Source organism: Gekko japonicus, unplaced genomic scaffold (genome assembly GCF_001447785.1).
Source record: "Gekko japonicus isolate JY-2015 unplaced genomic scaffold, Gekko_japonicus_V1.1 scaffold4740, whole genome shotgun sequence".
NCBI classification, from domain to species: domain Eukaryota; kingdom Metazoa; phylum Chordata; class Lepidosauria; order Squamata; family Gekkonidae; genus Gekko; species Gekko japonicus.
Window position 1 is genome coordinate 5,213 of NW_015171029.1, and position 11,771 is coordinate 16,983.

Sequence of the window (11,771 nt, forward strand, 5' to 3'; positions counted from 1 at the left end):
AGCGCTGTCCGAAGACTTTTTCCGTGGTCATGTGGCCGGCATGACTAAACACCAAGGCGCACGGAACGCTGTTACCTTCCCACCGAAGTAGTACCTATTTATCTACTTGCAATTTCTTGCTTTCGAACTGCTTACTGGGCATTAAAGTTGGGAGCGAGCCATTCGGCCGCTGCATCAATGAGTTTGCTCTGGAGCCCCCTCCTTCCTGATCCGAGACAGACATGCGTGAGCCGGAGGCTTTAAAAAAAACTGTCATCCGGCTCACGCAGACTCAGTTTAGGGGGAACACTGCTCGGCCTTCTTCACCTCAAGCGACAGAACGAGGGCGGGGCGGAAGAAGCGCTTCTGAACAACCCGGCTTCTGATTGGCTTGTCCTTTCCGCCCAATCCCCGCGCCGATTGCTGGAGCGTCCGGGGCCGAATCCACGCGGCGGACTCCGCCTCTTCCTTTCGGCGCTGAGGCGGCTGCAGCGAGGGCACGGCGAGGAGGCCATCGTCCCCCCCCCAGACTCGTCGAAGGGAGGCCCACCAGCAGTGGGGCCAGGACACTAGGAGCCCTCCCACTGACATCCCCCACCTCCAAGCACCAAGAATACAGTTGCATCCCTGGCCCCAGTCTATGAGTCCCTATCTGTACCTTGTGGCTAACGGCCTCTGCTCCATATGCTTGTCCAGTTCCCTCTTATAAGAACATAAGAGAAGCCAATGTTGGATCAGACCAGTGGCCCCTCCAGTCCAACACTCTGTGTCACACAGTGGCCAGAAACACCAGGGGCCATCAGGAGGCCCACCGGCAGTGCGGCCAGGACACTAGGAGCCTTCCCACTGTTGCCCTCCCCGCCAAGCACCAAGAAGACAGAGCATCCCTTGCCCCAGACCGAGAGTTCCTAAGACCATAAGAGAAGCCAATGTTGGATCAGGCCAATGGCCCCTCCAGTCCAACACTCTGTCACACAGGGGCCATCAGGAGGTCCAGCAGTGGGGCCAGGACACTAGAAGCCCTCCCACTGTCACCCTCCATCTCCAAGCACCAAGAAGACAGAGCATCCCTTGCCCCAGACCTAGAGTTCCTAAGAACATAAGAGAAGCCAAACTCCTCTCCCTTCCCCTCCCCACAACAGACATCCTGGGAGGTAGGTGGGGCTGAGAGAGCTCTGACAGAAACTACTCTTTTTCAAGGACAGCTCTTATCAGAACTAAGGCTTACCCAAGGTCATCCAGCCAGGTGCAAGTGGAGGAGTGGGGAATCAAACCCCTGTTCTCCCAGATTAGAGTCCACGCACTTAACCACTACACCAAACTAATTGGGTTTGGTGGACTCTGTGTGTGCATATATGTATATCTATCTACTTATATAGCCTTTTTGAGGGGTCATTTGGGTATCATTTAGAGGTATCTGATTAAAAAATCAAAATCTGGAAGCTGGTGGTTTTTCAAAGAGTATATGCCATTTATTATACACCTCAACAAGATCTTAGATTCTCGTCTCCTCTAGAGGCTTTGTGAGCTTAAAATATAGGGCTTATTCAATTGAAGCACTCATGACAGGAAGTTTTTGGACTATTTCTTAAGTATAAATGTATCCCAGATCCTGAAGCTAATCCTGTACATGCCCCGAGAAGGTTAAATAATACAGTTGATCTTATTTTACATGGTATCATAGTGAAATTTAAACTTAACTGTGTGTATGTGTAAATATAATTCTCCTTTTCCCCCCAGAATGCGTTACATTGCAGCTTACCTTCTTGCTGTTCTTGGAGGCAATGATTCTCCAAGTTCAAAAGATCTGAAGAAAATTCTTGACAGTGTAGGCATTGAAACAGATGATGAACGCATGAACAAGGTGAGAATGATAAATGTATAATGTGGTAAAAAAATGTTCTTGTTTGCCTTAGCTGTAAATACAGCTTTATCATTCAGGAGGAATAATGTTTGGAATGCTTTGTCTGCTTACCACTGCAAGAAAGCCCAACTTCCTTAACTTGTGTCCATCCATGTATCAGCCATGTACAAAAAAAAAAGAATTTTCTTTATAGGTATTTGGATACAGGTTATTGTAAGCATTTAATATCAAATTGTTTGAATATTTATTATTAGTCAGTTTTCTGATTTCAGTTTGGTAAGCCAGTGAAAAATTTATAATTGCGTTTTGGGTTTTTTAAGTTACCTTGGTGACAGTCACCTTTTTACAAAAGTCCCTAAAGTTCATAACCTGCCAACCCGTCTCTTGCTCCAGAGTGTACCCAGCTTAAATGGCTGATGTGCAGTTGATGGAATGACTGCAGAATGGGAGTAATGTGCATGCTCTGCCTAGCTCCCAATGATAATTGAGCTGGGGCATTCTATACCAACTAGACTCTGAGTTGACTTCAAGGGAAAGCCTATGTAGAGTGTGTTACAATAGTCTAGTCTTGATGTTACTGTGGTGTGGATCCAGGTGGCCAGATTGACCATTGTCAAGTTGGTGGCCAACAAACTGAGTTGAAGTAAGTGGGGGGGGGTTGTTATTTGATTTGCAGTTGCATTAACTTCTTTCTTCAATAGCAGTGCTGGAGCCAATATAATCCCTAGGCTGTTAACCGAGCAGACCCCCACCCCCAAAAGTGGGAAGCACATTGTCCTTCAAGGTTTCCACCTTTCCAACCAGTATCACTTCTGTCTTGTCTGGAGTCACTTTCAGTTTGTTCAATTTCAGCCATTTAACCATAGCAGGCACCAGTTTAAGACATCTACCATATTACCAGGTATTTGTATAGAAAAAAACAGAGCTGGGTGTCATCAGCATATTGATGACATCCAGTTCCAAAGCTATGAATGATTTCTTGTAAAGGCTTTACATAGAGGTTGCCCAGTATGCTACAGTTTTGTAATCTGTTGATCTTTGTGGGGGAAACTGGCCCTGTGTGAGCAGCATAATGTCCTATGCTGCCATTGTGCCACAGGTGCAGCTTATGTGTATAGAATGCTGTCTTCCTTCTTGGGTTTAGTGATTAGCTGTAGTAGAAATTAATTTGCAAACGTCGTAGAATCCTTTATCTCTTGTACTTCTGTCTAAGATAATGTCTTCGTTGGTTGCAGCAAAAAATTCTTCGTTATTACAGCTAAAACACAATAGCCAATGTACTGTTGTATGATCAATCACGACCCACTTATTCAACACTAATGTAGGAAGGGCTTACTTTGGTGAGAAATGAGGACATACTGTTGCTGTCAGTGAGAATTAGGGTACCTTATGCTTGGGATGTGTGGGTTACTTAGGATAAGAGCAAAAAAAGAATTTATAGTGGGGATTTAAACTGAATACTGGCAAAATGGGGGTGCTACTGGTAGGGGGATGGTCTGACACAGGACATGAGAGACCTCTTGTTCTGGATGGAGTACGCGTTCCCTAAAGGAGCAGATTTGTATCCTGGGGGATACTCCAAGATTCAGGTCTCCTCATGGATGAGCATGTGGCAGCAACTGCTTTGGCTGGTGAACCCGCTGTGGCCCTTCCTGGGGAGAAGATCTTACAACTGTGGAGCATGCTCTGGTAACACCTTGGTTAGATTACTACAGTGTGCTCTATGTGGGGCTGCCCTTGAAGTCTCTCCGGAAGCTACAAATGGTACAGAATGCTGCAGCCAGACTATTGATCGGAGTGGGTTGTATATTCTTTAAATGTTGCTTTGATGTAAAATATTTTAGTGTCCACTGCCTTGGGAACACCATTTTGGTGAATAGGTGGCACAGCAATGTTTTGAATAATTAAAAGATCTGTGAGCCCTCTGGGTCACTTAGCAGATTTCCTCTTATTGCGTCCTTTTAAAATTGCTATAACCTGTCTTTATCAGGGTTAGTCTTTATTGAGGCATACGCTATAATTTGTGTCTGCTGTATATTTGTTGATGAACGTTTCCAGTTTCATCGAGGGAGTGGGATACTGAGCTAGTCCCCTATTAGAACAGTCCTCTAATACTTTCGGTTTGCTTCCTACAGGTCATTAATGAGCTGAATGGGAAAAACATCGAAGATGTCATTGCCCAAATGATTTTAACACTTTCACAAGAAAAGTAGTTGCAAGAACTTTCTTAAACATTTAAAATTTTATACAAAGGTTCTGTAAGCCCAGGACCGTTACAGTCTGCATAGTTACTCAATTCGGCTTTTAAGGTTAAACACTGAACAAACTCATGAGAGCGGGGTTGGGGGGGGGGGAGAATCAAGAAATTCAGAGGCTAAGCCCCCCATGTTGAAGTTGACAAGAGGCCGATCTTTACTAACTCTATGGCCATTCAGGACATGTCATGTAATGAATAGATACGAATAACAGTAAGAGTATGCTGTGCCTGAAATGTAACGGGTCCATCCTAATTTAGAGGTGCAGTAGCATGACTGCTCTACTACAGGCTTAACTTTCAACGTCTTGCTATGTTGAAGTTGACAAGAGGCCAATCTTTACTAACTCTGTGGCCATTCAGAACATGTCCTGTAATGAATAGATATGAATAACAGTAAGAGTATGTTGTGCCTGAAATGTAACGGGTCCATCCTAATCCCCACAGGGTAATGCCGGTACCTGCTGGGTTTCGCTGGTGGACCATATTAAATTGGGAACGCCTCTTAAATGGGCATTTGCTGTGTCTGTTCATAAGGAGGATGTTCTCAACACGGTGCTGTGAAAAGGAAGTCGCCTCAGTTTTAAGAGCAAACGGAAATGTTTAATGGACATATTAGCAGAGTAGTTCCGTGAACCTTTTCTAATTTTTTTCTGACCGAGCAATGTTACTATACCACCCTGGTCTACAAGCCTCTTAAATGGACATTTGCTGTTTCTGTTCATAAGGAGGATGCTCTCAACATGGTGCTGTGAAAAGGAAGGCGCCTCAGTTTTAAAAGCAAACTGAAATGTTTAATGGATATATTAGCAGAGTAGTTCTATGAACCTTTTCTAAATTTTTCTGACCAAGCAATGTTACTATACCACCCTGGTCTACACCTGCTTTAATACGCTTTTGCGTATCTTCTGTGATTGATGCTTTGCATTCTCCTTCAGTTTCTGTGCAGGCTCTTGCTTCCTTGATAAAACTGACGACGCGGCCTGTTTACTTACAGGGCCTTCTGTGCAGACTCTTGCTTCCTTGATAAAACCGACAACGCGGCCTGTTTACTTCCAGTGCCTCTTCTGTTTCCCCACTTGATGAAATACCCACCTGTCTTCTTCTTGGATCTATAACTCCACTCCCTGCTTTCACCTCCCTTTCTACCTTAACATGGCTAATACTTAACATTTAGGTACCTTATTTCAAGTGTTTCCCTCAGTTCTTTTGCAGCCCTTTGAAATGTGCTACTGTTTTCCCCCAGTGACGTTAGGTTCCTTTGTTTATCTTCATACTCCTAGGCAGTGTTCCCTTCCCTCTAAGCTGAGTTAGTGTGAGCTAGCTCATGGTTTTTTAGTCTCCAGCTCACACATTTTTGTCTTGGTTCAGGAAGGAGGGCTCCAGAGCAAACTGATTTATGCAGTAGCCAAATCGCTCGCTCACAACTGCCAGTAAATCACAAAGTAGAATTTTTGCTCACAAGACTCGACTCCACAGCTTAGAGGGAGCATTGCTCCTGGGCCATGCTGATTTCTTCCAGTGCTTGAACATATATCAACAAATACAACAATCCATTCCAAGATGGCGGAAAACGTTCGGCTTCCACAAGCCTCCTAGGGAGGTTTTGGAGAATGGAGGGTATGGAAGTGCCAGACTATATGTTGTTCCATTGCTGTCCTCAGTCAAATGCCTCGTGGAACATCTCTGCCTTACATGCCCTGCGGGAAAAAAGTTACTTTTTTTCCACCATAGAGAACAATGGAGGGGATAGGGGCAACCTGTTTGGGGGCCTGTAGAATTGGACCCCCTGGTCCAATGTTCTTCAAACGTGGCTGGTATCTTGGGCAGAGGCTCCAGCAGCTACCCTGCAAGTTTGGAGCCTCTCCCTCCAACCACCTCCCCTCCAGCCCCCTAGAATATACCCTATGTTTTTGCCATTGACTTCAATGGCGCATAGGATATAATGGGGCTGAAATTGACATTCAGCTGGCCAAAGACTCCCCAATGGCTTGTACTGACGAAACTGACATGCGGGAGTCTTACTGCCAGCCGAAATTGATTCTGCCCGATTCAACCGAATCCGAATGGGCCGAATTTTTTTGCACACCCCTAAGTGGAAGGGCTTCTAGAGTCCTGACCCCACTGGTGGACCTCCTGACGGCACCTGGTATTTCTGGCACTGTGTGACAGCGTGTTGGACTGGATGGGCCATTGTCCTGATCCAACGTTGGCTTCTCTTACGTTGTTATGTTCTCACTCATGGTGGGCTATATATGGTGCCCAGTAAGTGTGTCATTAATCTTGAGGTGAGAACAGAATAATGTAAGGCAAGTTATGGGGGCTACACAGGTTGTGAGAAAGAAAGTAAGGACTGAATAGAAAAATTTCCCTCATCTCTCTTATTGGAACAGTACCTTTTCCTTTACACGTGATTACAGAAACTGTAGGTAAACTTTTTTTCTTGGTTGAGCAGCATGTTAAGGTGTAGCCAGTCATCTCCTTAGATAGTATTCTTTAAACACACACAAGGAACTCCAGAAATGGGATCCCCTGGCAACTATCATTAAAGCTTGCGGCGACATGCTTCCGAACAGTTTCCCCTTTGGGTTTGTAAACTTACCTTTCAACCAAGTCTGTCTTTTGCCATCAAGTCAAGCGGACTTTTGGCGAACCCTCGGGGGGGTTGAAGACAAGGGATTTTCAGAGGTGACTTGCCATCGCCTTCCTGTGTCAAGACCCTGGTATTCCTTGGAGGTCACCTATCCAAATACCAGCCAGGGCTGGCCCTGCTTAGGTTTTGAGATCTGACAAGATCAGGCTTGCCTGGGCTATCCAGGTCAGGGCACTTTGCAGCCAAGTCTTGATTTAAAGATGCTTTTTGTGATTGTAGGGAGGGATCGCTTCTTCTAAAGCTACATAAAAAGGTAAAGGTTCCCTTGCTCGAAAACCAGTTGAATCCGACTCTAGGGTTGCTGTGCTCATCTTTGTTTCAAAGCCGAATAGCCAGCGATGTCCAAAGACGTTTCCGTGGTCATGTCACGTGGCCGGCATGACTTAGACACCAAGGCGCACGGAACGCTGTTACCTTCCCACTGAAGTGGTACCTATTTATCTACTTGCAATTTCTTGCTTTCGAGCGGCTAGGTTGGCAGGAGCTGGAACTAGAGACGGGCGCTCACTCCGTCTTGCGGCACACTCGGGTCTCGAACTTCTGAACTACCGGCCTTCCACAGCCTGCAGTTCAGCGTCTTAACTACTTGAGCCACAACAGCTCCTAGTTGCACACTTTAAGCAATGAGTTCCAGTTTGATATTCTGTTAGGCGGAAGCTTCTTTGACACAATCCTATACCGCTTGGTCACGGTTAGACACAAGCAGTGCATAGCATTTGATACATGTATAGGGTAAATTGCATAACAGGATGGTGCATATAGCAGCTGAAGTTTGATAGTTGGCAAACTTCTGAGGTACAGGGGTCTCTGCAGTTGCACTGGACTTCAACATCAGTAAGTTAGCAACTCCATTTCAGGATCCCCAGTGCTCTTACACTTCTCCATAGAGTGTTCCTTGTAGAAATGTAGTGGAAGGATGGCCTCTTTGATCTCTTTCTCGTGCCCTTAGAGGCTGAGAGGAGCTGCGGTGGCTCAAGTGGTTAAGACGCTGAACTGCAGGCTGTGGAAGGTCGGTAGTTCAGCAGTTCGAGACCCGAGTCTGCCGCACGACGGAGTGAGCTCCCGTCTCTAGTTCCAGCTCCTGCCAACCTAGCTGTTCGAAAGCACGAAATTGCAAGTAGATAAATAGGTACCACTTCGGTGGGAAGGTAACAGCGTTCCGTGCGCCTTGGTGTTTAGCCATGCTGGCCACATGACCACAGAAACGTCTTCGGACAGCGCTGGCTCTTCGGCTTGGAAACGGAGATGAGCACCGCAACCCTAGAGTCGGACTCGACTGGCTTTCGAGCAAGGGAAGCCTTTACCTTTAGAGACTGAGAGAATAAGTGCTACAGCCTGATGTATCTTGGTTACTCCAGTCTTCTGGTATGTGTTCCAGCCGCTGACATTTCCAAGCTGGACACCTCCAATTCCTTGCCTGTCCAATTTCTTGCACGCCCGCTTCTCCATTGTCCTGGCAAAGGGGTAATATTGATCAGAGTCAAATAAAGCAGGCCTTGGTTCATTATCTGGCACATTATGCCCAGGTCGCGTCTACAGTAATTTATCTCCCTGGCAGTAGGAGGAAAAAAAAAAATGACAAAGGAAAACTAACATACCTCTTATAGCTGAAATTCCCGTATTCTTGACAGTTCCCCCCCCCCTCTCTTCCAGTGTCAAAGTTTAAATTGAATGTTCCTCAAAGCAGGGGGTTGGCCCTTTGGGTTGCAGTACAAGGTGTTGTGTAAATAGCTGGTGCTGCTGAATAGTTACCATTAAATTAACAACACTAATGAGACATTTGAGTTACGATGATAGTTGGATCCTGTGCTAGTGATCGAGGCTCTGCTAACCCACAATGCAAAAAGATTGATTCAGCCACTTCCTTCTCCCAGGAGTCACCTATTTTGCACACCTTCTAACTCAGAAGAGCTTGCTTTTCTGGCGATGTTTGGCAGCTGTTGGGGGGAGAGGGATGGCCGGAAGGAGCTGTCTGTGCCGACTCACCTTCTGTTGCCACTGTAAGGGATTCATTCAGTCAGTAGCTCTTGCAGGAAGACTGGTAGAGCCATAGAGCCAGTGAATCCTAAATTGCGGGCTGGGTGCAAGTTCAAAATAAGTGTCAACGCATTTAAATGATAATGTCAGAGCCAAGAAATTAAACATATACCCTTTCTTGGAATAGATACGTAAGCAGTCACATGGTGTTTCTGTGGCCAGAAAAGTAAACATATTTCAGAACCAATTCAGAATGTTCTCAGAAACAAAGAACAGGCGTTTTGCCCCCTTTGGTTTGTTTATGAAAGCTAAGGGAATCTTGGGGCTCACAAGGGAAATATTGCAAACTTCCTTGGAATTGTAGGCATTAATCAGTAGCAAGTCAAAATCTCCAAGGCCCGATGTGTCATACAGTTTCAGCTGTTGCTTAATTTGGCATCATGATACAGATTGGAAATGGATTTATATCTCCAAGGTATAAAAGTAAGTGGTGGCACTGCAATCCCAAAGCAAGTGTTATTGGTTGACATAGTGAGAGAACTTTGTACATAGCTGTAATGTACAGTAACGTGATAGGAAATAGACTAGTCCCAGCAGAGTTGTCCTTCTGATTTCAAGGAGTTTCCTTGAAGCATGGATGGTTTCAAAAGGGAATTAGATAAGCATATGGGGCAGAGGTCCATCGGTGGCTATTAGCCACAAGGTATAGATAGGGACTCTGGGGCAAGGGATGCTCTGTATTCTTGGTGCTTGGGGGGGGCAGCAGCGGGAGGGCTTCTGGTGTCCTGGCCCCACTGCTGGACCTCCTGATGGCACCTGGTATTTTTGGCCACTGTGTGACAGTGTTGGACTGAATGTGCCATTGGCCTGATCCAACATTGGCTTCTCTTATGTTCTTATGTTAAGAGCAGAGGTCCATCAGTGGCTATAGCCACAGGGTATAGATAGGAACTCTCGGTCTGGGGCAAGTGATGCACTGTATTCTTGGTGCCGGGGGGGGGGGGCAACAGGGGGCCAGCTTCTAGTGTCCTGGCCCCACTGCTGGACCTCCTGATGGCACCTGGTATTTTTGGCCACTGTGTGACAGTGTGTTGGACTGGATGGGCCATTGGCCTCATCCAACATTGGCGTCTCCTATGTTCTTATATCAAATCGTTCTGTCCCTCTCTTCCCCCAGCCACCCACATCCACTCATAGCATGTCACGTACTCTAATGCATATTCTGCCTACAGCCAGAAGTCACCAACATGGTCTATAAGACGAGACTGGGCTGATAAAATAAATGAGTCCTTTTACGGTATCTGGTAGGTGTTCCTCACTACAAATTGATTTCTAGAATTAAAATTCATTTCTGCGATTGGGAGTTTGATTGAGAGCCTGAGATGCTTGATCGTTAAGAGATCAAATAGGTGCTCATGTGCCAGGTGATTGCTGAGTACTATTTGACCTCTGTCTTGCCTGCTACAGTGCATCATTTTCTTCTTTTCCTGGTCAAAAATCAAGCAGGGTGGGGATTGGCGGAGATCAAACAGGTGCTCACATGCCAGGTGACTGCTGAGTACTATTTGACCTCTGTCATGCCTGCTACAGTGCATCATTTTTCTTCTTTTCCTGGTCAAAAATCAAGCAGGGTGGGAATTGGAATATGGAATGAGATTGTGGAAGGAAGATGATGTGGAATGCGGGGGGGAGTTGAACAAGTGTTGATTCTTCAAAATGGCCTAATGGTAAGTGTAAGAAAGAATTCATTCATCGTGGATGTCTTTCACAATTGTACGCCAGACTACTTCCATTTCACTGAACTCAAGATTAAGAGACCCTGCATTGCTTGGCACTGGTAGTCTGGTTTCCCTTTGACCGGTCATGTTTACACATCGTGTGTGCAGGTACAGAAAGGGCAAAAAACTGAATCTTAACACCAAAATTCAGAACCTAACAAAGGTTAGTAAAATATGAAAAAGAGGGCCAATATTAAAAACTAAATGTTGAAAATATATAGAAAAAGATACATGTATTTATTAATTACAAATTTTAAAACATATATAAGGGCCCATTCACATCAAATATATAAATAACATGGCAATACACACGGGCTTAAAAAACATGACCTGACACGTTTCGGCCTGCATAGGCCTTCCTCAGAGGTCACACAATTGAGTGGCAAGATGGCCATATAAATATAATACAATCATGTAGATTGTATTTTCTACATTTAGTTTTTAATATTGGCCCTCTTTTTCACATTTTACTAACCTTTGTTAGGTTCTGAATTACACATCCTGTGTCACATTTCCTCCTTTATCTCCCCTAGGTAACAGCAAGCTTGCCAGCATGCCGGCAGGTGGAGCGGTAGCAGTCTCCGCTGGAGGCCCCGCTGCTCCTGCTGCAGGCGCTGCACCTGCTGCTGGTAAGTATAATATTGATTCCTCCCTTGCTTTTTTGTGTTCAGAGCTCACCTTTCACAGAAACTTGATACTTTTATGGCATGTGTTGTTCAACTGTGCAGTAAAATTTGAACTGAAGGTACTTCAAGTGACTGTGGGCTTTTGCATTCTGAATGCCTGTATAGTGTGTGGTAAATAGAATGAAATTAGTCTGTTTGAGAGTTGTCCCTAACTGTCTAAATATACTTCGATTTGCAGCTGAGGAGAAGAAAGAAGAAAAGAAAGAAGAGTCGGAAGAATCAGACGATGATATGGGATTTGGATTGTTTGACTAAAATTTTGTTAAGGGTTATTCTATAATAAATCTTGATTGAAAGATTTTTGCCTTACGGTGACCCATACTTAGGTGCAAGCTTTGTTGCTTCCTTCTACATAAAATGTTTAGAATCCACTGGCCTTGCTTCATAAGTGGCAGCTCACAGCTGCGTTAAAGCGGCAGAGTTCTGTTGTGCAAGGAAATGGAGATAACTGCAATGGAAGAAAATCTGAATTTAACTTCAGAGCTTCATTTTTCAACACAATTAACTGGGAGTCCAGTACCATCTTAAACACCAGCAGAACTTATTCCAGCGCAAGCATATGTTGAAATAAATGTTTTTC

At 45.1% G+C, this 11,771-nt stretch overlaps 1 protein-coding gene across 1 annotated transcript; it reads left to right on the forward strand.

The window, feature by feature from the left end:
* The first annotated feature begins 401 nt into the window (after positions 1-401).
* Positions 402-11,489, forward strand: RPLP2 (ribosomal protein, large, P2). Its single transcript, XM_015419033.1, has 5 exons — positions 402-518; positions 1,720-1,843; positions 3,979-4,026; positions 11,038-11,134; positions 11,370-11,489. Exons 2-5 carry the CDS (start codon positions 1,721-1,723, stop codon positions 11,444-11,446), a joined length of 345 nt encoding a protein of 114 aa, XP_015274519.1. The 5' UTR covers positions 402-518; position 1,720; the 3' UTR covers positions 11,447-11,489.
* Positions 11,490-11,771: the final 282 nt, after the last annotated feature.

What these genes read in the sequence shown, in the direction of transcription:
- RPLP2 (XM_015419033.1), top strand. Translation starts at nt 1,721, where the DNA reads ATGCGTTACATTGCAGCTTACCTTCTTGCTGTTCTTGGAGGCAATGAT. An exon ending in ATGATGAACGCATGAACAAG is followed by an intron (nt 1,844 to 3,978) that starts GTGAGAATGATA and finishes TGCTTCCTACAG; the next exon opens with GTCATTAATGAGCTGAATGG. An exon ending in AGGCGCTGCACCTGCTGCTG is followed by an intron (nt 11,135 to 11,369) that starts GTAAGTATAATA and finishes TTCGATTTGCAG; the next exon opens with CTGAGGAGAAGAAAGAAGAA.